This window comes from Vombatus ursinus, unplaced genomic scaffold (assembly GCF_900497805.2).
Source record: "Vombatus ursinus unplaced genomic scaffold, bare-nosed wombat genome assembly UNPS02014239.1, whole genome shotgun sequence".
Taxonomy (NCBI): Eukaryota; Metazoa; Chordata; class Mammalia; order Diprotodontia; family Vombatidae; genus Vombatus; species Vombatus ursinus.
The window spans coordinates 549,001-574,959 of record NW_020954017.1 but is presented as its reverse complement, the minus strand read 5'-3'; the positions used below and the strand labels follow the sequence as shown (position 1 = coordinate 574,959).

Genomic DNA, 25,959 nt, shown 5'->3' with positions numbered 1-25,959 from the left:
ACTCCCTTGCATCCCCTGCCAAAGATGCTTCCTGTGTCTCTTCTGCCTCAGTCTCACCTGAATCATTGACAGCATGTTACAATTCATCATTTCTAGGAAGCTCTGGGAAGACAGAGGACACCTTTTATTTGTCATGGGCCTCAGGGTCTCCCACTACCCCCAAAAGCAATCTGGCCATGAATTCTCAGGTTGGAGTTTGCTGAGTGGGAAAGTTGCTTCTCAGCCTTTAAGGGCCCCCATCAGGTACCATCTCCTCTAGGAAAATTTCCCTAAGCACTCAAATCCCCTCCCCCCAATCTTGGCCCAAGGCCCAATTACAACAAATGAAACCACATTTGTAAATAAATAGAGGGAAGACAAATAGACATAAAGTGGAACAAATTGTGAGAATTTCCAAGGGAACATTTTCTCAACATTGATTATTGTTATGGCCACAAAAGCAAGGGGAGCTCACATTTCTGACCTGATTTAAATTGACAAAGCACTTTCTGCCTGGTTAGAAAGGTTGGTGAGGTGGGGGTTGTGAGGTAGGAGGGAAGATGGGGTGATGAGGGAAGGGGCAGATAAAGAGGGCAGAAAGAGGGAGGGGAGAATAAGGGATGGAAAAAGTCAGAGAAATGGAAAAGGGCATGAGCTGGGGTGGGGGTGGGGGATGTAGCTTTCTCTACCTTGCCTGCATTCTTCAAATCCATCAGCTTCTGGGGGATTATCTTGGGAGCTACACCCACATTGTTGACTGCAAAAGAAGAGGTGAGGACCACAGAGCAAGGGGATGGAGAGGAATTCCGGGGGCAGGACTTAGAAGGGAAGAGGGAGTGGGTGCATACCTAGAATGCCGATCTCTAGGCCCTCCAAGGCTCTCTCAACTATCTCATAGACCTCTAAGCTTCCAGTGAAGTCCACTTGGATGACTCTTGTTTCCTTACCATGGAGTCTCTCTGTAGGAAAACTCAGAGAATTCAGAATCGGAAGCTCAGTGCTGCTCCTTATTATATAGATGAAGAAAGGTCCAGAGAAGAAATGGGACTGACTGGCTGAGGCTCATACACAGGTAGTATGTAGCAAAGCTGTGTCAAACCTGGGTCATTTGATTCCATATCCCATCATGGAACCTTGAGCAGCCTCACTTCTCACCCATGCCCCTCCTTTCTAGTTCGGCCCTCACCAATGTCCTCTGCCTCCCGACGTAACTTGTCTAGATCTCGGCTGACCAGTACAACGTTGAGGCCTCTTCGGGCCAGCTGTATGGAGACAGGAGAATGGGGAGATTGAGGGAGTGGGCACACAGAACCTCCTAAACCTACAGAAGACTCAAGAGGGTCCATACAGATAAGCAGGTGTGCATAAGACAAAGAGGGATGTGGGGAATTCATAGAAACCAATGGGCAGAAACACTCAGGACAAATATGGATGTACTTATTTGTGTACATATCCATCTTGTCTACTTATCTTTCTAGCATCTATCTGTCTTTCTGTATGTATGCATGTATATACATACACATGTGACATTAATTACTACATTTATATATATTTACACAGGAATCCCCTTGCAAACACATGACCTGAGGCTCTAGAAAATGATCAGGGCTCATAGAGAGTAACATGCATGGGAGAAAACACCGAATGCATGGGACAATGTATGTGGAATGCAATGGAACAGACATGTGGGGCCATGCCCAGGTACATTAAAGACAGATTCAGTTGGCCCCAGGCCTCCCTTTACCTCATGAGCATAGCTCCTGCCGATTCCACTTGTGGCCCCGGTTACCACTGTAGGGAGACAGAGGCTGGGAATGGGGACCTGTGGGTCCCTGGGGGGAACCCTCTGGAGGACCCACCCAAAGGGAGATCCCAGGAAGGGGCAACAGAGAACCTCTACTGTCTGCCTCCTCCTTCTGAGTACTACCTCTACGGCCCAGGAATTGAAAAGGACTTGAAGCTGTTTATACAGTGGAACTCAACTGGGAAATGAGAGCCTGTACAAGGGGAACCTGCTAGCAGGGGGCCTGCAACCCTAGAGAAGTCTCTGTATGTGAGCACTTGCATATGCAATACACAGATCAGAGGATCTCTGACGAAAAGCTTCCCAGGACTCTAGAAATCATTTAGTCCAGCTGTCCCCAATTTTGCAAAACAACGAAAAGAAACAAACAAAAAAACCCACCAGAGTCTCAGAAAGATTAAATGATCTCCTTGGGGTTACCCATGACATGGCATGGAATCAGATTCAAGGCTGGGACAGACCTTGGGGCACCCTGGTCAGACACTTGTTTTGCAAACAAGGAAAGTGAAACCCAGAGGGGAAGTGACTTGGGGGCGGGGAAGGTGCAGTGGGTTGGGGGGGCTGGGGGCGGGGGGGGGGGGGCGGGCGCACGCGATCCGAAGCAGCTTGACTGAATTTGGAATCCTGGTCCTAGAGTCCTCCATCCATGCTCCACGAACTCTTCTGAGGCAGCGGGCCACAGGACTCCTGTCATCAGACCCCTTGTCCCTTCCCTCCCCCTTCGGTCCCTTTCCCTCCCTCCCTCTCCCACACACCTGCCCAGGCCCCTTGCTTCCTGAGAGAAATGCCAAGGCCCAGGCCAACCTGGGGCAGCCCATAGACGAGCAGGGCATGGCCCAGCCACCAGGCTACCCGCAGAAGCCACCAGGCTGCAGCCACCGTGCCTAGCATTTCAAAGGCTGAGCCCCCTAGTTCCATCCACGACACCATCCTGGACAGGACAACCTGGAGGATCGGCAGGACAGCCTTGGTGAGGGGCAGGTTCAGTTCTACAGAATCCAGAGGATGAAAGGCCACGGGATCACCCAGGTCCTAAGGTCTCAGGGGGGAGGGGTCAACTAGCACTGAAGGACTGGTGGAACGCCCACATGGAATAGTAGCAGGGCGGGGCCTGCCAGCCTCAGACCGGTGGTGGAGGGACCCTGGCGTCCTGGAGGGAGCCACAGCGCTACCTGGTGACCAGCACTGGTTGTACATGGTGGGCGAGGAAAAAGCCCAAGGACAGAGACGATTTTTGGGACTGTGGCCTGTGCCCCCTCTTCCCACTGTATCCCCTCCATCCCAAGGACACTCGATCTTCTCTTTCCAAAGACATTTTATTGAAACCTGGTGAGGGTAAGGAGGGTGAGGCAAGTCCGTGCTCCCAGTTTCCAGGCCCTTCCCATCCCCCAACCCAGTGGAGGGCCCCTGAACCAGGGGAGGACCACCGGGAGGGCCCGTACCAAGCCTCTTCAGAGAAGCCATCAAGGGACACTAGGCCTTGGGAACCACAGTGAGGGTGGGACACAGGTGAGGACGGCTGCGCCTCCACTATGCCCGGGGGCTGGGGCCCGGCTCAGCTGGAGATTGGATGTCAGGCAGCAGGCGGCAGCTGGCTACAATGTCCAGGCGCTCGGCCAGGGCGCAGAGGTCGCTGCGGGCCAGGCGGATGCTGTGGGCCGCCGCCAAGCCCACGGCCTGCGCGGCGGCCAGACGGGCCGCCAGGCCGGCGACATCGAGGCCAGCTCGCCGGTACACACCACGCACCGCCGCGCTCACGTCGTGGCCCAGGCGAGCCTGGCTCTCAGCCAGCCGCTGTTGCAGCAGCGAGGCCCGGCCCGACGCAGGGAGCGCGGGCGCTGCGGGAGCCTCCTCTTCTGCCCACTCTGGTCCCCGAACCACCACGAGCGGGGGCAGATCCGCGTGGGCCACCAGGGTCGCCGGCTCCTCCTCAGAGTCGGTCTCAGGCGCTTCCCCGGCTACTCGCAGCCCAGTGGGGCGGCCCCGGCACGGCGGGGCAGAGCCCAGGTACAGCTCTTCTTCTTCTGACGACGATGCCGCCGAGTCCGTCTCGATCGCCTCCCCACGCACCACAGTCTCGGGTCGCCGACCTCGCAACCCTCCGACGGCCCGGGAAGCCATGGCTTCTCAGGCCCAGGAGCTGTTGGGGCAGAGGTAGCAGGGCGCTTTGTTCTGGGCACCAAGGCGGGGGCGATGGGGGGAGGAGGAGGCGGGAGCGATCCATCCGGAGAAAGAAGGGAAGCAGAGAGGGCAGGGACCCCACTAGCGCAGAGACCGGGGCTGCGCTGAATGGAGCGTGGGGTAGAGAATCTAGCGGGGAGAGGAGGAAGGCCCTGCACCAAGCCCAAGGGCATTATGTGAAGGCGGAGGTTGTGAGGCTGGAAAACGCACCCTGAAGGCTTGTGGGGATCCCTCCTGGGAGGGGTGCCAGGCCAGCCGGGTACCAAAAGGGCAAAGGAGTTGGAGAGAGGATGACAAGGCACTAAGGAGCAGCAGGGCGCTATGGAAGGGGACCCAGGACTTCGAGGAGCTTTGGGAGTTGGGGTGGGGGTGGACGAATTATTCCAAAAAGTGACCATGAGAGAGACGGCATGGTGGGGAGCAGGGAAGGGACTGCATCATTCTGAGAGGAGGGGATTCCATAAGGGGGCCCCTAACGGAAGGAGATTGCTACGTAACAGGGACCGTAAGGAATGGTGGGGGAGGGGTGGAAAAGAGGGAAGGAGGATAAACTGGGGGGGTGAGCAGTGGAAAAAGGGAGTGTCATGGGGGAGGGAGAGGGAGAGAATCCGAGATGGGGGTGCTTGGCTGGTCAGAAGGAAGAGGAGAATCAAAGAATGTTGATAATAAAAAAGGGGAGAATCAGGCAGAGGGGAACGCCATGAGGGAGGAGGAAAATCGAGGAGATGAGCGGTTGTGTGGAGGGAGAATCAGGGAAGGGGTGTAACAGGAGGGCGAGAATCGGGGAGGAGGTATCACAGGAGGGGATAATCAGGGAGGGGGCGTCGGGGGCGCGCCGGAAGTGGAGAATCAGGGACGTGGTGTCAAAATGGAAGGGGAGAATCAGGGAGAGGGCGTCACAGGAGTGGATAATCGAGGAGGGGGCGGCGGGGGCGTCACGGAATTGGAGAATCAGGGACGGGGCATCACAAGGCAGGAAGAGAATCAGGGAAGGGGCGTCACGAGGAAGGGGGAGAATCGGGAAGTGGGCGTCACAAAGGACGGGGAGAATCAGGGAGGTGGCATCACAATCGGGGAGTGGGCGCAGGGGGCACCACAGGAGGAGAGTATGAGGGACGGAACGTCACAAGGGAGGGGGAGAATTGGGGAGGGGGCGTCCCAAGATGGGGAGAATCAGGGAGTGGGCGTCACAGGAGGGGAGAATGGAGGAGGGGTGTCACAGGAGGCGGAGAAGCGGGGAGGAGGCGTCAAAGGAGGGGGACAATCGGGAAGGGGTCGTCACAGGTGGGGGACAATCGAGGAGGGGGCATCACGGGAGGGGGAGAATCGGGGAGGGGGCTGGGAATGGGGATGCCGGAGTCGTAGGAGGAAGGGCAGAATTACGGAGGGAAGTGGTTGGGGGGGCGCCCTTTCTCCCTCTCCGCCCCCGAGGGGCGCCAGAGACAGGGAAGGGAGGGCTCGCTAGAGGTGGGATCCCGGGTAAGATCCCGTCCATCCCAGGGAGAGGAAGGTACCGGGTGGCTGGAGCTCCGAGCTTTCTCCGCCTGTAGCGTTCATGGATTTCGAGGGGAGGGGGAGTCACGTGGGGCTTGCTCCTTTCGAGCTCCGTCAATGAGCAAGGACCTAGCGGTCCTAGATCACGTGACATGACGGCCACTCCAGTCAATGACGGCGAAGGGTTGGTGGAATATTAATTGGCCAATGGGGGTGCACCGAGGAGCTGTGTAGGCACGCCCACCCTGACCACAGGATGGTATGGACATGACGTCAAAAGCGTCTCGACCTATGAGCTTTAGGCTCGGAGGGAGGAAGAGGAGGCCGCAATTCGCATGGAAGTTGCCCTGTGCCAATAGAAGTGCTGGGTGGGCTCTGGATTAGAGCGAAAGAGAGGTGGGAATCACGTGGCCCGACCTTGAACCAATAGAAGTGCTGGATGCGGCTCGGGTGGGCGGGGCCTGTGGAACCCTAGGGTTCGGGGGTGGGGCGCGCAGTGACAGCTGAAGGCGGAAGCGCGGGCGATGGCGGACGAGACTCTGTTCCAGCTGCTTCACACGGAGGTGGTGGCGGCCGCGTATGGCGGGGGCCGGGGCTCGGGAGACGAGGTGAAGCCAGGAGGGCCTCGCCGTGTCCTCTCTGCCTTCTGTCCCCCTCTCTTACAGACTCTCCGTCTCCCCTCCCCCTGCCGTCCCCTCCCTCCTATCCCCTTCCTCCCCCCGTCTCCCCTCCCCCCTCGCTTTTCCCTTCCCCCTCCCCCTTCTCCCTCCATGTCCTCCGCCCTCCTCCCGTTCCTCCCCCCTTCACCTTTCCCAGCACACGCCTGTTCTCCGTCTTCTTCCATCCGTTCGGGCCCCCAGAACACCCGCTGTTAGGGATACGTGGAGCAACGCGCCCCGCCCTCGTGGACCTTGCATTTTATTGGAGACGGCTTGCACATAGAGGTGGTCGCTAGGGGGCGCCATAGTACGCAGAGCCCCAGGCCAGAGTCAGGGGACCAGAGTTGGAAAGTGGCCTGTGACACTCACTAGCTGGGTGGCCCTGGGCAAGTCACTTCACCCTGTTTGCCTCGGTTTCCTCCTCTGTCAAATGAGGTGGAGAAGGAAATGGCAAATGTATCTCTGCCGAGAAAACCCTAAATGGGGTCATGAAGAGTTGGACAGGACAGAACACCAAACGTGTATGTAGTGTGTGTGTGTGTGTGTGTGTGTGTCTGTGTCTGTGTCTGTGTGTGTATACAATTATCCCTTCCACATTGCCACTTTCCCCATCGTGGTTCCAATGTATCTCGGGTCAGCATTAGAAATTAAATCAGAATTTGGGGGAGTTTTGTGGAAGCCACGGATGACACAGAAAAAGTTTAGAAACTCAGAAATACCCAAAATCTGTGTATAACACTGTATGATAGCACCCTGTTTTTAATCTTTTAATACCATAATAATTCGGACTTCTTCTCTGGTACAAAGGGAGAGCCAAAACATTTTTCAGATTGTCCCAGATAGTGGGGCGCCGTGCTCCTGACCCCCACAATGTGGAAGGAATGACTCCTCTGTGTGTGTGTGTGTGTGTGTGTGTGTGTGTGCGCGCGCACCGCTCAGGGACTTCGTTATTGTGGGGAAGCTCCTACCAGGCCAGGCAGTTGCTCTGCCATCTGCCACAGTCTCAGAGAGTCACTTGGAGCACTGAGAAGCCCAGAGCCTTGCCCAGGGTCACCCAGCCAGCTTGTGTCCCAGGTACGAACGGAGGTCTTGTTCTGAGGCTGGCTCTGTCTCCACTAAGCCAGGTTGTCTCTCATATAAAACATAGAGGAATTCAAAGTAATTTTGGGGGGGGAGGGTGGAAGCACTCACTGGCATGGGGTGGGGGGAATCAGGAATATTCCTTCCCAGATAAATATAAACCGGGCATTTACAAAATAAAGGCACATTGATTTGGAAGAGAGGGGCATTGACCTCTGGGCAATATGAGGTGGCATTTGAGCTTAGGGCCTTAGGGGTTCCAAGAGGATGAAGTGGAAGGAGTGACTTCCAGGGTTTGAGGAGACGGCTTGTATGCATGCACAGAGGCACATCAGCGAGCAGGCATCAGCTGAGGCGCACAGCGCATGAAGGGAAGCCTGGAAGAAGGTGGCAGCCAGCCTGCCAAGGGCTTCCTGTGCCAAAGGGGAGTTTCTGCTCCATCCTCGGCCGCTGGGGCAGTCTTACTGAAGCTTTTTGAGCAGAATCGTGTCGTGGTCAGTTCTGTGCTTGGACTTCCCATTTGACGGCAGTGTGGAGGATGAGGGATAGAAAGAAGAGACTGGATGCAGAGACACCAATTACGAAAGTCCAGACAAGGGATGATGAGGAGCTGGACCACAGTAGTTGGAGCTGGGCACAGATACTGAGGTGGAATTCAAGGCTTAGCAGCTGCTTGGCCAGAGAAGGGAGTGAGGAGAGATTGGGAAGCCACGATTGACTCCCAGCTTGTGAATTTGGCAAAGATGGTGCCCTTGGCAGAAGGGAGGAAGTTAGGAGAAAGGGGCAGGAAGACGTGAGTTTGGTTTGGACGGTTTGGAATTTGAGATGGCTGTGGGTGGCGATGTCTGGTGGGCAGCTGGGAAGGTAGAACTTGATGGAGATAGGAGGGCAAGGCCCGTGGAATGGGGAGGGAAGGAAGGAGGGCAGAGACCCTGCTGAGCAGAGAGAGGAGCCAGGATGGTGCCAGGCGGGTGGCCCATACCAGGGATGACACTGGAGTTGTGGGAGAGAGATTGCGGGCGACCTTGCAACAAGTGAATTCATTTTCGTGAAGGAATTGGAAGCCGGACTGCAAGGAATTGAGAGGTGCTAGGACCTTCTCCATCAAGTGACCATGTTTCTGTTTCGTATATGCTTAACTATAGGCCCCTGTTGTCTCCCTTGGTTAGACTGGGCACACCCCCACCCACACCCCCTCAGTGCCTGGCGCATAGTAGGCCCTTACTGAATGCTTGCAGATGAGGCTATAGAGCACCAGATGCAGGTAGGCTGCTGTTTGTAGGGTTTGGCTGTGGAGGGGAAGACAGCCATTGGATGGTGGGGGCTTCAGGGACCAGTGGGGCCGAGGGAAAGTGTTTAAGGATGGGGGAGATGTAGTCTGTTTGTAGGCAGCAGGCAAGGAGCCAGGAGAGGTTGAGAAGGAGGAGTGGGGGGGATGGGGATGGGGATGGGGGCCAGGGCAGGCGTGGAAGGCCCGCCTAATCCTCTGTGTCTGGAGCGAAGGTTGGTGGATGAACAGAGGAGACCCAAAGAGGGAACAGAGCTTGGGCGGGCTGCCTGGGTGGCCTTGGGCTTTCCAGGGAAGTGGGAGGAGAAGGGGAGGCAGGGCCATGATAAGGGACTGCAGAGGGGAAGAAAGCTGTGGAACAGAAACTCTGGGGGGCATGTTTGAGCAGGGCAGAACCTGAGGACTAGCGGGGGCGGCTCAGAAGGGTCTCCTCCCTCCTTCTATCCCTCCCAACATCCCCTGGCTGGAGGCTGTGGGGCCTTGTGGAAGGAGGGTAGACCCTGTCCCACCATCCGGGTTTGAATCCTGCTGGGCCACTGCTGGGCAGCCTTGTGCCCGCCCCTGCCCCCGGAAAAAGGGGAAGGTGAACCAGGTGAGCCTAAAGGCCCCTAAAGCCAGCTCTGGCTCCTCCTCTCTCCTCTTGTGTCAGCTCCTTCAGAGAAGGGAGGGGTTCATTCTGTGTGTGTGCCCAGGGTTTGGTGCAGGGCCGCCAGGCCCATGCACACACACACAGGCCACGTATACACGCACACGCACATACACACACACATATGTATACATGCACAATATACAGGCACATGCACACACACACACACACTCTCACGTGTGTGCACATAAGAGATGCTTCGAATGGATGGCTGTCTTCCCTCCACCTCTTCTGCTTCCACCCTGACCTCGCCATTCTTCCCTTTCTCCTGGGCTCCTGCTTGCCCCGCATCTATCCTCATGTCCTGTCCCTGAGGCCCTTCCCCCACTGCTCCTCCATTCCTTGCCTCTTCCCCCTTTGGGCATTCCCTGCTAAGGGGGAGCCAGACATAGGCAGGGATGAGCCAGACTGAGGAGGCGGGGGAGGGGGGCTGGGGGTCACCACGGGGCCTGGCTAGGGAAGACCCTCCCCCCACCCCTTAAACCCCATGCACTCCAGGCTTCTCTGGCTCCTGCACAGCCTTGTGTCTGCACTGACCTCAGCCGTGTTTGTGGATTGGATTGGGTGCCTGGGGAGGGGTTCATGGGAGCAAGGAGCCTGACTCTCCCCTCTGGCTCCCTGGTAGAACACTGGGGGCCCTGGAACAGAGCCTGAGGCAGGGGGAGGGGGAGTCACTTGTCCTGGGAGGTGAGAGTCTTGGCGGCTTCTCAGGTACCTCCCTGCCCTCTCTGGAACCTGTCTCGGGCCATCCAGCTCCAGGGTTGGGACGCAGCTTTGGGAGCATCCTTTTCCATTCCTAATCCAAAATCACTCTTCTGTAATTTCTCCCTATTTTGTGGGGGGAGGAAGGGGAGGTGCCCAGAGTTGATGGCCCTGGCTGAGCCCCCTTCTCCCCACCCCTCCTCTCCTAGGGACAGAGGAATGGCTTGACAGTCCTTGAGGGCATGGGTTTCCGTGTGGGCCAGGGCCTGGCTGAGAGGTGAGAGCCAGGGCTCCATCCTCCAGGGGGCTTGGGGGGTTCCCTGTCCCATATGCTCAGGCCCTTCTGCAGGAGGAGGCCCCCCAGTTGGTCAGTGGGCTCCCCAGGGTACCAGGAGCTATAATGGGTGATGGTGTTTGGTCTCCCTTCCCCTCCCTCCAGTCCCAGGCCTTCCTGGACCTTGGGTCACCTCCTGCACCTTCCCATTAGATCCCCTCTCCCTGGCTCCCCGGGGCTGGGCCTGGTTCCCGGCTTGGCTTCTTCACCCTAGAGTGAGAAGCTTGTGTTTCCCCCAGGCTGCCCCGAGGGGCTCTGGTCTTCAAAGAGGAGCTGGACACCATCAAGTTCCTGTGCAGGGACCTGTGGGGGGCAGTGTTCCGGAAGCAGACGGACAATCTCAGGACCAACCACCAGGTAGGTGAGGATGGAGCAAGCCCCCCAGAGTCAGAGGAGGAGGAGGGCCCAGCCTCCCTCACTTCCCCCTGTCCTGGGACTCAGTATACCATCCTGGAAAAGACCCTGAGCTTGGAGTCACAAGTCACGGCTTCAAATGGAGACCTTGGGCAAGTCCCTTCCATTCTGAGGCGGCACAATGGAGAGAGTGCTGGGCCTGGAGTCAGGAGGACCTGAGTTCAAATGCAGCCTCCAGCACTTTGGAAAAGGCACGTAATCGCTACCTTAGTTTCCTCGTCTGTAAAATGAGAATGAAAACAGCTTCTGCCTCCTGGGTTGGTTGGGCAGATAGATGAGATATTCGAAAAGGGCTTAGCATAGTGCCTGGCACACAGTAGGTGCTTAATAAATACTTAGGTCTTCCCTTTCCTTCCTTCTTTCTCAGTTTCTCATTTGTTAAATCAGAATACTAATCCCTCCTCTGCCTCAGTCTCACAGGCTGGTTTGTTGAGTGCCAATATGAAATCATGTATTCAGGGCTCCCCTGCCGTTCTCCCAGCACATGCCCAGCCACCACTGCAGGACCAGGGGAGGGCCCCCTGAGTGCCGTAGGGGACAGAGTCAGGGCCCCAGGATCCAGCTGGGTGAGAACCAGGCGTGTTCTGGAGCCGGCTCCCAGGATTTCATGGGAGCCATTGTTAATTTTCCACATAAGTGTCCACACCCTGGAAATATGAAAATGCTCCAAATCAGGCTTGATTTCCTGCTTTGCTGATTGCCTGGATGTAAGAAAGGGACAGAGGAAATGGGGATCATGCAGTTTAAACCTTAGAGGGGGTGGTATGGACGGTTTTCCCCAGAGAGCCAGTGGGGAGACACTTGGCAGCACCCTCCAGTGAGACCATTAGGGCCCAATTGAGGAGGGAGAGATGTCGAGACTTTTAAGTGTGTTCAAAAAGCCTATTCTACCAGCCCCGGGAGGGAGCCTGGGCCACATGGGGGCTGATTCCAAGAGGCCCAAGGCTTTTAGCTGCCTGCTCAGTCTGTATTGGCAGCCAGGCAAAGGATGGCAACCTGCCAGTGTACAAAGAGGCCGACGGGCCGCAGGGAGGGAGGCTGCAGTCTTAGGACTGAGTCCCAGGAGAGGAGGCACCCCAGAAATCATTGGAGCCCGGTCATTTGTCTAAGGTCACATAAGACGTGAGGAGCAGAGGCTAGCTCGGGCCTAGCGTGTCTCACTCCAAGAGCTGGTGCTCCCCTGCACTGACCCTGGGGAGGCTCTTAAGGTCACCCCTCCTTGGAGCCTGGTTGAAAGAACTGAGGCTGTACTGTTGAGCGTGTGTCTGTGTGTGCACATGCGCGTGCTGGGGTGGGGGTGGTGACAAGTGTCCTCCCTTATCTCAGGGGCTGTGGAGGAGGCCGCAGCAGATTTTGTGTTCTGGGAGCTCAGGAAGCAGGAACTCCCGGGTGCCCTCAGGGTGGGCCCCCCAGCAGCAGTTGGGGCGCCCGTCTCGCCAGACAGCCCCTTATTTGGGTGTGGGAGAACAGATCTGGAGTCAGGCTTGCACCAGACCAGGTCACCGTCATTGCCAAGGTTCTATGAGTCTGATCATTGTGTAAGGGAGGAAACTGAGGCCTGTGCTGCGGCTCCCGTGCTGAAGGCTCCATGGAGTGAGTGGCCCGTCGACCCCAGGTTCTTTGTCTCCAAGGGAACCTCGGGCCTGCCTCAGAGACCCAGCCCCTGGCCTTTCCCCCCTTCTAGGGCACCTACATCCTGCAGGACAACAACTTTCCCTTCCTGACTCAGATGGCCTGGGGCCAGCAGTATCTGGAGGAGGCCCCCAAGGTACTGGGAGGGTGGGGGAGGGGGCCCCGGCTGTTCTCCCCTCACGGGCCTCCCCCGCCCCGTTGGTGCCTTCTGCCCCGGGCTTTAAGAGAGATGAATGGTGCACTGTGGGGGTCTCCCCCAGCTCCTGCACACACATAGAGGTGCATGCACACCACACAAGTTATGTGCGTGCACACACACATACATGTACACACTTCACACACATACACAGCACACACATGTACACGCACACACACGTGTGCACACGTACACACATGTACACACACCCACACACGTGTACACACATAGAGTGCACATACACACATGTACATACATTCACACACGTGCACGTGTGTACACACACATACACACGTGTGCGCACGCTCTGAGCCTCAGTGGTCCTCAGCCTTCCTCCCAGGCATGCCTCCATCTCTTGGGCTCTGGGTTCAAGGACTAGCCCCCTTTCTGCTGGGCTTCCAGAAGGCAGTTAATACGGCCGTGTCTTTCCCCTGCAGTTTCTTGCCTTCACGTGTGGCCTTCTCCGGGGTACCCTCAGCGCCCTGGGCATCGAGAGCTCTGTCACAGCCAGCGTGGCCTCCCTTCCTGCCTGTGAGTCTCCAGGGATGGGGGCCAGCCGGGGAGGAGGGCATAGTCAGCATGCCTGTGGTGACTCAGGGCTCCTGAACCCCATCGAGGCTTGGGTCCCAGAGCTTCCTTCCCTCCTTTCAGCTGCCAGGCTCAGGTATTGGGCTGTACGGGTCTTTCCTTTGGTCCTCTCCTGCCCTGGAAGGGAGGCAGGCTTCAGGGATGAGCCTGGCTTTTCTGATGGCCCCGAGGCTGTGGCCAAGGCCACCTCATCTCCGGGCCCCCCAGTGTAGTTGGCTCAGTGTGGGAGGCCGTTCGGTCAGAGGGATGAGAGGCCAGAGTCCAGCCCTTCCTCCTTTGGAGAACCAGAGAGGTTTGGTCATTCGCTCAAAGTCGCCCCGGAGTGATCGGGCCCAGGCCTGGACCCCAGACCTCTGTGCCATATCAAGCATATACTTTCTCCCGTGCCATACTGTCTGTCCCCAGAGAGGGAACATGATGCGTGTCCCAGGCCTAGGCCCTGCTGCTGGTGACCTACCCATTCTGCCTCCCCCCACCACAAACACACACACTGTGTGTTCCCCCTCCTTACCAGCTGCCTCTCTCTGTTCTAGGTAAGTTCCAGGTGGTGATTCAGAAGGCTTAAAAGACCCCAGGCCCAAGCATTGGCCCTTCCGCATCTGCTGAGGCAGGTTCTAGATCCCGGCCCAGGGCCCAGAGAGTGCGCATTAGGGTTAGCTGGGAGACCCTGCTTTCTGGGATAACCCCTTCGTTCCTAATGGAAAATTATAGGGTGCTTTACATGGATTCACAACCATCCCAGGGATTAGGCAACGAGTATCCCCATTATACAGATGAGAATACTGAGGCTTATGGAGGGAAAGGACTGCCGGGAGATGTTGAAGCTGGAACAATGGATTCCTCCTGCTGGGGGTCCCGAGCTTTGAGGAGCTCCACCCTGTGCCCCTTCTACGTGGTCCTTGACCAGGGGCCAAGACCTCGCTGCCTCCTGGAGCGGCCGTCTCTTCATGGATGGGTCTGATTTTTAGGAGGGCTGTAGATCTCCATCCCTGAGTGCCTGCTTCTTGTGCCCCCAGGGACCAAGTGAGATAAATCTGGGACCCCTCCCCCGTGACAGCCCTTCTAACGCCGGAAGGCCGAGCAGTGGGAAGAGCCCTGACCTCCCAGCACTCTCTTTCTTCCAGGCTTGGTTTCCCCAGGCGTTTTCCCATTGTGCCTTAGCATGGTCTGCAGTCCTCTGACTATCCTGGTTCCCATTTTTCGGACAGGCCCCCCTCTCTCCATGCCTTTCCCGAGATGGGAGCCCAGACCTAATCCTCTGCTCCCAGAGTGGTGACCCCAGCAGGTCACCCAACCAGGGTTGAGAATCTGGGGAACCGTTTGGGGCTGTGGGTATTTGTTGGAACCATGAGGTCCTAAGAAGGTTAGTGGTTCTGGAGTCATGGAGGAGCCTGGGTGACGGCCGGGGTCAGGAGCTGGAAGGACCCGGGCTCAGGGAGGCACAGTCAGCCCCAGAGGCTGAGGGGCCCTCTGGGCAGCATTCCGAGGTATTCTCCAATAAAGCCTAGACCTGGCTGCGTGAGCCTCACTTACGCCTCTTTCTCTCCCCTCCACCTCGGTCCCCCTTGGCGCTCCCTCTGCCTGCTGAGCCCACACAATGGGCAGAGTCCAAGGAGCTAGGAAGGGAGAGGTGGATGCTGAGCTGGGGAAGGCTCCTGTGGGTGTGAGCAGTGCCCTAATCCCCATACGCACACCACAGACACACACAAGACAAGGTGCACACCCACAGACACAATAGAGGACGCAGGTGTGCACCCAGAGTGATTGAGCAGGCCGCCCAGGCCCGAACACGTGCTGCCAGCCTGCTGTTTCCGCACGCCCAGTCTGGCCACCTGTTCAGTCTGAACCCACAGGGAGGGAGAGCCCCCTAGGCTTTTTTTGGGGTGAGCATCTACCTGGCTAGAAGAGGTTTCTAGAGCACTTGGATTCTTATGACACCCTTGAGGTAAATAGTGGAGGCTGTACCCCTATTTAGTCAGAGAGGAAATTGGTGAAGGTCACAGCCTGCAGGTCTCAGGGCCTGGGATGGGAACTTGGTTCTCCCGATTCCCCCAGCCTGGGTCGGGTTATATAGGTTGCCAAGCTGGTTCAGAGAGCCGGCCAGACTTTGGTCTTCTGGGCCCAAGTGCCCAGCATGCCACCCCCCCAGAAGCCTCTAGTCCGGCCTGGCCATCTCCTTTGGAGAGGAGGAAACCAAAGGCCAGACAAGTTCAGTCGTTTGCCCAGAGTCACTGTTGGGGTTCATGATCGTGGTGGGAGTTCATGGAGTCCATCTTAACAGAATTTAGAGTAGAAAGGGGCCAAGCTCTTTATTCCCAAAGGAGGAAACTGGTTCAGAGATAGAAAGGGGACATGCCCATGGTCACATGACTGGGGTGATCTCAGGGCATGGCTCTTTGGGAAGGGGGAGGGTTTGCAGGACAGCAGGCCTCTGGCCTTGAGAAGGATGGACGCTCCTTACGTGGAGGAATGTTCTGTTCTTTGGACTTTCCTCCCAGTGCCTGGCACGCAGACCGGTGGAGGTGAAGCTTGTTTTCTGAGGCAGTCTGCTCGGAGGGGAAGGGGGCCTGGAGGCCAATGGGGGCCTGGCTGTGCAGGTAGTGGAGGTATACGTGAGGCTAGGAGCAAGACCTCACCGCGCATTATAGGTGGTCGAGGAGATGAGCCCCCAGACCGGGTCAGCCCCTGAAGGGTGAGAGGCAATGGCACTTAGATGGTCGATCTCAGAGTCAGGTCCCACCTTTGATAACGTGAGGGTGTGAGACCCTTGATATCTCAGTGCCTTGCTGAACCTTGGCGGCCTGCCCTGGAGGTGTTTTCAGCACAGGTCCCAATCGCACTGTGCTTCCCAGTCACACCACAAGCTTTTATGAACTGCTCTGTCTGTGCTAGGCACTGTGCCTAGCGCATAGTGAGGGGCAGAGGGTGCAGACATGAAAAGGGGGCTCACAGTCTAGCGAGGGAACACAAGACACGCCAGGAGGAACAGTGCCCAGCGCCTGGGCCATTGCTGGGGCCTCCAAGGAGGGCAATGAAGACATGGCGCTTGGGGTGGCTTCCCGTAGGGGATATGGGAGGGCCCCCCACCTTGCCCTGGCTGAGATGGGAGTACCAAGGCCCGAGTGATTGTGCAGAATGAGGAGGTTCTCAGGAGCGTGATGGGGGCATCCAGGGAGGGTCGGGTGGGAAACTGAGGGCCGGCCAGGTTCAGGTGGAGTGGAGCAGGTGTGTGACCCCGCATCTAATGTCATCCAAAACGAGGACGCCGGATGACCCCGGAGGTCCCTCCCAGCTCAGAAGTGGGGATCCTCCGATGGACTGTGGTCACACAGCCAGGGTCACAGCCTGGCCACCCCCAGTGCAAACATGCATCTCTCACCTTGCTCCTCTCCATCACCTACTGTGACCAGGCTTCTTGTGGTAGGAGGTGAGGGGGAGAACGTTGGCTGCAGCTCAGCTGTGCTGATAAGACTAGTATCGCTTATCTAGCCTTGCTGGGGAGGAACAAAGGAGGTAGGAGTCGGGGGAAGAGTGAATCAGAGAAGTCTTCCTGAAGGAGGTGACTCTTAAAGCCAGGTGGAAGTAGACGTTGGGAAATCCGGCTAAGGTGGGTGGTGAGGGTGGACTGAATTCAAGGAACAGGGAGTCAGCCATTTTGACTTGTCCCAAGCCTTATTGAGGGGGGCTCAGGAGAGAAGATCTAGAATAGAAGAAAGTTGGATTGTGGGGACTCCTAAATGCCCGGGTGGGGATTAGGGCTTTCATCTTGTTAATCATGCTAAGTCACGAATGAATGAATGAGCATTCATTAAGTGCTTATGGAGCTCCTGGGCAGGAAGCGTTGGTGGGATCAGAGGGGGGCTGTGAGGACTGCTGGCTGAGCCCCAGTCAGGGCCTTCGAAACCCCGGGCTAATGCAACGTGTTTCACACACTCCTTAGAAATGATTCACTTCCCTTTTTCCCCACTCTAGCTCACCTCGGAAGGTGAGATGGAATCCCTGCTCCCTCCCCCTTTTTCTCTATCACACCTGTGCCCTCTGTGTTTCCTATCTGACCAGCAGCTCTCCAGAGCATATCCATCACCCAGTTCAGCTGAAGTGTGTGTGGCGGGGAGGGAAGAGCAGGGAGACTGATCAGAGGCCCAGTCCTTGGGAAGCCCACAGCAGGCACGGCAGTGGACAACCCTGGCCCCTTGCCTCTACGTCTGAGGTAGGCAGGGAGGCAGGAAGGGTGCCATGCTGGGGCAGGGGAGAAAGAGAAGGGACAGGCTGGAGTGCACATGGGTAAAGGCATGGAAAAGCGAGGAGTGGACAGCGAGTCATTGAAAGTGAGCTGAAGGAGCTCAGTGGTTACCTGCGTGAACACAACTAGAAGGGAAACAGGAGAGAGACTTTCAGGCATTGGAAGGGCCAGCATTAAAAGAGGCAGAATCAGGAACAACCGGTTTCAGAAAATCTGATCTTTGCTTGATGTAAGCGGGGAGGAGGGTTCCTACCAATTAGACCTACCCGAAGGGGAATGGAGGGCTTAAGCCGAAAGAAGCTGGGGGATGGGAGCCAGGCGTAGCTAGGACTGGAGGCTCTGGCCTTCTTGCCTTGGCAGGGGGCAGAGAGCCCTGGCCCTGGGATGGCTTTTATCTAGAAAGCCCCACAATCCTGCCATTCTGACATGCCCAGATACACAAATGGGCTCAGAGCTGAAATGACCCAAAACTACACTTGCATTGACATGTGACAGAGCTGAGCTGGAACCTAGGACCAGCCCTGTCCAGTGGCTGGCAATCTGCTGTGGGTCTGACCTCACCCTCGCGCACCTTGGGTTTCCCTGGGCAAGTCCATTCTCCCCCTGGCCTTCAGTCTTGCCCCTCTGTAAAATGAGATTAGATCAGATGGTTGCTAAGGAGCCCTTATGTATCTCTGCCTCCCTCCCTCCTTTCTCTTCCCCTCCTTGTGCCCTTTTGTGTGCCCATCACCCAGTCCTGGGTCCTTAGTTCCATAACTCATGGATTTCCTGAAGGAATGAACCAAGGAAGCTGGTCAGGGGGTGAGTGGGTGGGTGTGCCCTGTACTACTTGGCTTGGGGCAGGGGTGGCAAAGGGAACATCCCTGTAGTGGGTGAGGGCGGAGGTGGAGGTGGGAAGACCGGTTGGGTTGGGTTTTTTAGGGCTTCTCTGGGCCTAGACACTCAGTCCAGTGGGGCCCAGGATGCGGCTAGCACTAGGAGGGAACTGATATCCCTGCTGACACTGCCTCCCCACCAGGTATGGGGCAGGGGTATGGGAGTATGGGGGGGGGGCAGAAAGGAAGAGGGAAGGAGGAGGGGATGAGGGGCCAGGCTCCCCAAACTTTACCCACCTGTTCTTCCAAATTTACTATTCCCCCAAGACCTCACCTTTCTCTCTTCCAACCTAACCTATCCCCTCAGCTGTTACCTACTCCTCAAACCTACCCAGTATCCCATCATTTACTTGGGAGAACTTTAGTCAGCCCTAAATATACTTAGCTCCCCAAGCCGCAACCTGAGACCTTATTCATCCTTCCCCATCACTTAGCTGGTAAACCTTCTCCTCCCTAACCTCATTCATCCGTAACACTTTTCAGTGGGAGATAACACCCTAGAAGACATATCTCCCCCAACTTTGAGAAAGTTGGAGAGGGTTGTGAGTGGGGAAGTAGACAAGTACTTCTTCTCAGGTCAGTAGTACAAATACTTTCCTCACTTTACAGACAAGAAAACTGAGGCTCAATGGGGGAAATGTCAAACTGTCAGCTGCAGAGTCAAGAACAGATCTCAGGTGTCTTGATTCCAAATTGATATCCTTAGGGAGAGAGCTCCCTATTGCCTTTTCCAACCCCCTCAGAATCTTTGGAGGGGGGTCACGTCCTGCCTTGCCCAATTCCAAATCTTGAGCCTCTGCCCTGTCTCTTATTTCCAGCAGGAGGTGGCTGACCAGACAAGGCACTCAACTTTCCTATGGCCAAACCCTATGCTGCTGTGGGCACCATTGGGACAATGGCCTCCATGGGCCAGGCTCGATTCCGGCTGGATCGCTATGTTGACCCTGAGAGCTATCAGGGGAAAGGTAGAGGGTGTCCTCCTCTGGGCCCCTGACCACCTAGCTTGATCCTTCCCTTAGGGAGCACCTACTCTGAGGGGAAGACAGATTAGTTGGCCTGAACTTTGAGTTAGGGGTGAGGGGGAAATGAGGGAGATTAGCTTGGGTGGGTGGGGCATTGTTGTTAGCTTTGGAAACCTTCCTAGAAGGAAAGGATGGAAGCAAAGAGCACTAGAACTGTCTTAACTAGGGCATTTGTTTTTCAAGGCTGCAGTTTGAGATGCTGAGGGGTGTGGGGTGAGGTAAAGAGCCTTCCAGATGGGGAAGGGGAGCAACCAGCCAATGACGATGGTGCTGGCATACCACCTTCTGGGGGCCTCCAGTGAGAAGAGGAAAAGCAAACAGCAGGAAGAAGTGGGGGAAGAAAGGGGAATGTGAACAAACAAGAGAAGAGGGAGGGTGGGCTCTAGGTGGCCCTTTACCTCCCATCGGTGGTGCCTCCATCCCTTCAGCCCCATTCCTCCTGCTGGGGTGAGGGAGTGGGGTGGTAGCTGCCCCTCTTCATCATCCCCACCTCTCTTTCGGACCTTCTTTGTGGGGGCCGCATCAAGCGTGCCCTGCGGCCCCCAGAACTCCTTCCTTCAGTCCTTCCTCCCTTCCCTTACATGGTTCCTGCTCCTGGGAGGGAGAAGAGGGCCAAGGAATGGGAAGGATGCCCTGCTAGTGGGCTTCAACAGCCAGGCAGCCCTCCAGAAGGAGGGCCTAGGAGAGAGCACTGCCCACCTCTTCCCAAGCTCAGGCTCCCATCTCAGCAGCACCATCCCCTACTGTTGTTTCTCCACTTGGCCCTTCCCCCAATCATCTGAATAGAAATCAGCTCCCAAGGCGACTCTCCCTCCTTCCTTCCATCCTCCAGTCACCATGAACTGCGACGGCTGGAAAGGACCTCAGACCATCTGGTTCAGCCTCCTCTTTTTGCAGAGGGCAGTGGGGGTACTGAGCCCTAAAAGTGAGGGAATGCAGCCACGGTCACAATGGGGTCAGGCCTTCCCACTGTGAGCATCTCTTTGCCTCATCCGTCTCTAAGGGGCTTGGGTACCCTGTGCCCCACCTCTCTCTGTCCTCGGCCCCCACCTGGTTATCGCACTCATCTTCCTTCTTTCTAGGATTCCGTCACCAGCGACGCCAGGATGTATCAACTTTTCGGCCTCCAACCATGGCCTCTGCCCACCGTGCCCACAGGCCATGCCCGGGGAATCCCCGGGCCTGGCCACCTTCCTTCCAGGCCCCCAGGAATGGGGGCCATTGGCTTAGGCAGTCGGGTGCTGCCCCTCTGCCCCCAAAGCCACCACCCCTACGCCATCGGCATAGTCTGGGTGAAGACGGTGCCCGGGGCTGCCCCGTGGGCAAAGGCCACAAGACAGCGTGGGGCCGTCCACCGCCCGGAACTGCTTCCCCTCCTGCTGGCATCTTGAATTCAGACTTGCCCCCAGCCCCGATGGCTGACACCAGCCCCGAAGTCAGGGTGCCCAGCCCTGCCCGGCCCTTCCCAGCTCTTGGAGCCTGTAGCAGCAGCTCCTTCTCCAGTGGTAGTTCTCATCCTCTAACACTTCCCCTGGGCTCGTGGCTCTGTTTGTACCTTTGCCCCTCAACTCCCACGTTCTGGGAACCTTGCATTGGTCTTTTTGGCCAGGGGAACGTTCTCTCCTTCTGCCCGTCTTTCGGGGATGTTAGCTCTTTCTCAAGGGCTGTTTATCTTTCTAGGTCTCCTCCAGGGTTCTGTGCGCTAACTCTGGTCCCTGAAGCCATCGGTTCCTTCTCGGGGCTAGCTCTTACCTTTTGGAGTCCTTCCCCTTGCCCCTTAGCCTAGGCTATAGGTCACTTCCTTCAATGCAGCTGCTGGGATTGGGCTCAGAACCTGTTATTTCCTGGCCTCTTGCCCACCCACTGCTATCTCGCGATGCTTTATCTGACTGTCCAACCCTGCTTCTCCTCACAGCCTCCAGCCTGGTAGGAGGGGAGGGAGGTCTCTTCTGCAAGGTCTAATTTCCTATCTGCTCCCTCAGGTGGTTCCAGGAGCCTTCCAGGTCCAGTGGACACCAGTATAAGGTTGAGACATTTGACAGGGGCTCTGGTGTAAGCCGTAATAGCTGAGGTTAGCAGTAGCAGTGTTTGGGTGAGGGTCAGGGTCAAGAACCAAGTTGGAAGCAGGGCTCTGGTTACTCTCCTGCCATCTATTGCTTCCGCTCAGGAAGTCTCTTCCTAGTCGTCCGTTCTCCCCTCCATAGTTCACCGGCCCCCCATCCAGGCTCTTAGTGGGATAGCTTCTCTGCCTGCTCTTCCCAATGCTATGCCTCCCACAATCCAGCGTAGATCTGGCATTTCTTGTTCTTCTCACTGCCCACGGGCACAAGTTTGAAGTCCTCTGCCTAGCCCTCAAGGTCCTCTATGACCTGGACTTCCTCCCCACTTCATGCTTCTCACTCTCCTGGCTCCAGTAGAAACAGACATCTCTGCCCATGAATGTCTTACAGCTACCTCCTCGTCTTTGCTTATGCTATCCCCCCTCGAGTTCCTAGTCATTCTTTAAAACCCAACTTAAATGCTACTTTCTCTGGAAGCATTCCCAGATTTCCTCTTGGCAATGATCTTCCCCAGAAGATTGTAAAGATCCCTTTGTTTGCATGTTCCAAACCTATTGATCATATAACACTGTATTATAGTTATATGTTGATGCTTGGCCCTCCCAGACCATCAGCTTCAGTAGGGGGAGGGTTCCAGCCAAGGTCTGGTCAGTCTACATGAGCAGTCAGTTAAAGGTAAGGTCAAGTTCAAGGTGAAAAAAGCCTGCCGTGTCTTCCAACTCGGATGATGTGATTAAGGCTTAAGTCAGAGACAAGTTTAGGGACGCGGCTAGCTTTAGGATTTGCATGATGGATATAGTTGAAATAGAATTTCCAGTAAAGGAAGGGAAGATTTGGGGCTAGGAATGGGATTAGAATTTGGGGTAACAACATATCTCAAGTGTCGTTAGTATTAGCATTAAGAAGGTGATCAGAGTTGGGGGCTCTGTGGGGAGTACTAGCTTCACAGCTCAATGGTTATTCCTCCTTCACCGCATCAAGGCAATAGGGGAGAGGGGGCCTAGGTGTCTGGCAGTCTTGGACGACGTTTTCTTATACATGGCTGCTTCTGGGGGAAGATGGTTGCTTTCTTACTCGGGTCAGTGGGAGGTGATCGGTTTGAAGATGGGAGGCTGGGGAGGGGGGAGAGCCTCAGCCCCTGCCTCACAGCCCACCATCTCACTTGCAGACATAGTGACAGAGGATGACGTCTACTGCAGCTGTCTGTCGAAGACGCTGTGCCACGTGCCCACACCTGTGACGGTGGGCTTCTATGCCCCCTTTGGCTGCCGACTGCACATGATGCTGGACAAAATTACAGGTAGCTGAGGAGCAGCCCATGGCAGCCAGAGACTGTCCCCTACACACCCAGCCATGGTCCAGCCCTCAAACACTCGGTTCCTAAAGTCATCTCTAATTCTCACCTCTGCTCCCCAAACACCAGTCTGCCCAGTAAACATTAACCCTTAGGCCTCAACTCATCTTCAGCATGGCCTCAGCCTAATCCAGTAATAATCTCAGCTTGCTCTGACGTCTTGGCTTGGCTTCAAGCTTAACTCAGACCTCAAGGCAGGTTAGTCTGAGCTAGCCCTAATCCCGGTGCTTTTTTTAGTGCTGCTTCTGACCTTCGCCCCAGCCCACTGCTAAACTGCTACCCAACCCTTACTGAATCAGCCCCAACCCCACCCGGCCCACTCCTCTCAAACCTAACATCAGAGACTAAACGGCCCTCACCAATCCAGTCCTCACCCTGACCATCCATCCCCAACTTTCACAGACATCTAGTCTTCACCCCAGCGCCAACCCAAGGTCAAAATCCAAACCTCAACAACCCCAAAACAAATACCAGCCAGGTCTGGCTCAATTCTTAACACGCAGGTTGGCTCAGCTCCCAATTGTGATCCTCAGCCCCTATCCCTGACCCAGCCCTAACTCAATTCTAAACCCTAATCCTAAACTCCAGCCATTCATTCAGCAAACATTGATTGAACACCTGTATCTAAGTCCCTGTGCTCAGGCACCTGGGGAGGGAGGACAATGAGTAAGGCCAGCCTGGCCCGAGGTGAGGTAGGCTGCCCCAGACCCCAGGCCTCCAGGGCTTCGGGCAGTGAGGTGGTGGCGGCCAGCCCGGCTGACCCTGGCTCCTGCTCTGGCTCTCCCCAAGCCCTCATGCAGAAGGAGGCGGCCCAGCGGGAAGCAGAGGAGCTCCACCAGGCGCAATGGAAACCTCGCCCGGTGCACGGCTGGGGCTTCCCGCAGCTCCTCTGGTACTTGGTCTTCTGCCAGCCCGTCATCACGGAGCTCCACCTGCGTCGGAAGAATGTGCAGTTCCTGTTTATCCGCTTCAGCGCCTGGCAGTACGCGGGCACAGACAAGCTGTGGGCCGGGCTGGTGACCACTCTGTGTGACGGCATCCGCGGCCACTATGGGGCGCTGCCCTTCAGCCTCTACACCGTGGTGGGCAACAAGCCGGCCATGGCCCCGGACTGCTGCCAGCGCGAGTGGCACTGCCGCCGCAGGGTGTGCCTGATCATCCTGGCGCTGGCCGCGGCCCTGGCCCTGGGCATTGGCCTCCTCTACCTCTCCATCAGTGGCAGGGGTGCTGGGCGGGAAGGGGGTGGCCACGGAAGCATGCTCAAAGTGTTTGGGGGCGCAGCCACCACCCTGTCAGGCTCCGGCCTGCTCATGGCCCTGTACTCAGTGGGCAAACATTTGTTTGTGAGCCAGCGGAAGAAGATCGAGAGGCTGGTCACGCGGGAGAAGTTTGGGAGCCAGCTGGGCTTCATGTGTGAGGTCAAGAAGGAGGTGGAGCTGCTCACCAACTACATCTGCTTCCTGGAGATCTTTCAGCGGCGGCGGCTCCGGATCGTCCTGGAGGTCACCGGCCTCGACACCTGCTACCCGGAGCGCGTCGTGGGCGTGCTCAACGCCATCAACACGCTGCTGTCGGACAGCCAAGCCCCGTTCATCTTCATCCTGGTGGTGGACCCCCACATCCTGGCCTCGTGCCTCGAGAGCGCGGGCTCCATGAAGGGTGTGGCCGACAACGGCTACCTCTTTCTCAACCGCACCGTCACGCTGCCGTTCTCTGTGCCCATCATGGGGCGGCGGACCAAGCTGCGCTTTCTGGAAGACGCCGTACAGAGCCGGGACGACCTGCTCTACCGGGCCATCACACGGCAGCTGCGGGGCAGCCAGAAAGGGGCCCCCCCCGAGGCCGAGGGCACGGAGCTGCTTCACGTGGAGGTGGCAGGTGGGCAGGACCAGGGCCGCATAGAGGCAGAGGCCGGGCAGCGCATCCAGGAGGCCCTCTTCTGCCTGCATGACGAGCAGGACTGCCTGTACGAGTACATCCCGGACAACGTGGTTTCCATGCGGCGCATCGTGAACACGGTGCCCATCACGGTAAGGCTGCTGCAGGAGCACCAGGCCCGGGGCGGGGCCATGCGGCCGACGCCGCGTCAGGCCGTGGCCTGGGTGGTCCTGGCCAACCAGTGGCCCTGCCGGCTAAGCTGGGCCCTGCAGTGCCTAGAAGACCGCCAGCAGGTGGAGGGCGGCCCTGACCCGCAGGCTCCGCTCTGGGGCATCTTCCGAGACAACAGCCGCGAGCTCCACACCATGACCAAGGCCCTGCAGAACGTGGTGGACCTGGACGGCGACCCGGAGCTCTTTGCCCGCTTCCTGGGCACCGACTTCCCTTTTACTGTGGCGGAGGCTCAAAGCCTGCTCTGCTGCACCGTCAACCTAGACCACTCCATCCGCCGCCGCATGGGGCTCATCCGGAGCATCCGTGCCCTCAACCCGCCAGGTAGTGACCCTCACAGCTCTGCCTCCCGCTCAGAGAAGCCGCCCTCCCCCCTGCGGGACCGGCCCTTCCACGCTGGCAAGTCCAACATCTCTTGAGTTTGGGGGAGGGGTCCCATCCCCCTCATTCCTGAATGCTAACGAGCAAGGCAGTGGCAGTCAGACAGTGGGTCAAGGCCAGCAGTGAGAGGCCCGATGTCCTGCAAACGAGGGGCAGGCCCTGGCTGCCTCTGGACCTCATCGGGGCTCACTCACAGGACACGAGGCTCCGCTTTTCCACCTCCCGGTGAAGCAGTGTTATTAACTTGGGGCCTGGGTGGTCTCCCAGCAGTGTGTGTATATGTGTGTGTGCACACGTGGGGAGACCAAACTGGACCCCCCCCCCTTCAGTGCAATAAAGACATGTCATGGTCAGACTGTGTTTCAAGGGTTACGTCCCTACTGTGCATGGTAGGCCTGGGCCAGAAGAAGGGATGAGGAGAGAGATGTGGTGGGGTAGAAGGGCAAAAAGGGGCCAGAGAAAACCTGGGAAGGACATGTTGTGTCCCAGGCAAATGGATGACACATGGGTGTGCAAGGGCCTCACCCCCACCTCCTGCCCCACTCAGACGGATCATCCCAACCTCTGGGTAAATTGGCATTTCCGGAGGATGCCCCACCCCAGCATCTGTCATGAGCTCGTGTTGGTACCTCCCAGGCTCCTCTGCTGTGCTAGCTAATTATGGCTCTGCCTCCCAGCTGGCCCCATCCGAGGCAAAGGAAGTCTGGGGGAGACTCAGCACTCACTCCCAGCTCTGGGGCCACCTGTCCAACCAGTTAGTTATTCCGTCTCACAAAGGGCGGGGCATTTAGGGATCAAATGTGACAGAGGAAATGGGAAGGGACTTCATCCAAACTGCCCAGCCAATGAGAGAAGATGGGCCTATCCACCATGTCAGTCAGTGTGGGCCAGCCTCCATGTCAGACACACTCTGGGACC

At 57.0% G+C, this 25,959-nt stretch overlaps 5 protein-coding genes across 13 annotated transcripts; 3 read left to right on the top strand and 2 right to left on the bottom strand.

Annotated features, from left to right (window-relative positions):
- Positions 1-57: 57 nt before the first annotated feature.
- LOC114042024 (very-long-chain 3-oxoacyl-CoA reductase-B-like) lies at positions 58-2,983 on the bottom strand (the record flags this gene model as incomplete). Its single annotated transcript, XM_027860733.1, has 6 exons — positions 2,539-2,983; positions 1,724-1,770; positions 1,166-1,241; positions 828-938; positions 669-736; positions 58-102 (listed from the first exon to the last, which is right to left on the bottom strand). Coding segments are annotated over exons 1-6 (522 nt in total), but the record flags the coding sequence as incomplete, so codon positions are not given.
- A 97-nt stretch (positions 2,984-3,080) lies between these two features.
- On the bottom strand, positions 3,081-6,550 carry BLOC1S3 (biogenesis of lysosomal organelles complex 1 subunit 3). Of its 2 annotated transcripts, none has more exons than XM_027860711.1 (2): positions 6,266-6,550; positions 3,081-3,923 (listed from the first exon to the last, which is right to left on the bottom strand). In XM_027860711.1, the coding sequence occupies exon 2, from the start codon at positions 3,902-3,904 to the stop codon at positions 3,314-3,316; it is 591 nt and encodes a 196-aa protein (XP_027716512.1). In that variant the 5' UTR covers positions 3,905-3,923; positions 6,266-6,550; the 3' UTR covers positions 3,081-3,313. The 2 variants fall into 2 exon arrangements, with proteins under 2 accessions (XP_027716512.1, XP_027716511.1); XM_027860710.1 differs by lacking the exon at positions 6,266-6,550 and adding an exon at positions 5,479-5,568.
- Positions 4,286-5,514, top strand: LOC114042023 (glycine-rich cell wall structural protein 1.8-like). Its single transcript, XM_027860732.1, has 3 exons — positions 4,286-4,327; positions 4,734-5,325; positions 5,396-5,514. The coding sequence occupies exons 1-3, from the start codon at positions 4,286-4,288 to the stop codon at positions 5,512-5,514; spliced, it is 753 nt and encodes a 250-aa protein (XP_027716533.1).
- TRAPPC6A (trafficking protein particle complex 6A) lies at positions 5,962-19,002 on the top strand. Of its 6 annotated transcripts, none has more exons than XM_027860714.1 (8): positions 7,306-8,461; positions 8,955-9,077; positions 10,043-10,110; positions 10,407-10,524; positions 12,266-12,349; positions 12,847-12,940; positions 13,531-13,604; positions 18,937-19,002. In XM_027860714.1, the coding sequence occupies exons 1-7, from the start codon at positions 8,426-8,428 to the stop codon at positions 13,560-13,562; spliced, it is 555 nt and encodes a 184-aa protein (XP_027716515.1). In that variant the 5' UTR covers positions 7,306-8,425; the 3' UTR covers positions 13,563-13,604; positions 18,937-19,002. The 6 variants fall into 6 exon arrangements, with proteins under 6 accessions (XP_027716516.1, XP_027716518.1, XP_027716517.1 ...); XM_027860713.1 differs by lacking the exon at positions 18,937-19,002 and adding an exon at positions 14,014-14,525; XM_027860712.1 differs by lacking the exon at positions 18,937-19,002 and having other exon boundaries at positions 13,531-14,525.
- NKPD1 (NTPase KAP family P-loop domain containing 1) lies at positions 18,962-25,394 on the top strand. 3 transcript variants are annotated; one of them, XM_027860707.1, is made up of 4 exons: positions 18,962-19,080; positions 20,220-20,642; positions 22,366-22,497; positions 23,341-25,394. In XM_027860707.1, exons 1-4 carry the CDS (start codon positions 18,972-18,974, stop codon positions 25,077-25,079), a joined length of 2,403 nt encoding a protein of 800 aa, XP_027716508.1. In that variant the 5' UTR covers positions 18,962-18,971; the 3' UTR covers positions 25,080-25,394. The 3 variants fall into 3 exon arrangements, with proteins under 3 accessions (XP_027716508.1, XP_027716510.1, XP_027716509.1); XM_027860709.1 differs by lacking the exon at positions 20,220-20,642; XM_027860708.1 differs by lacking the exon at positions 18,962-19,080 and having other exon boundaries at positions 20,562-20,642; positions 21,120-22,497.
- Positions 25,395-25,959: the final 565 nt, after the last annotated feature.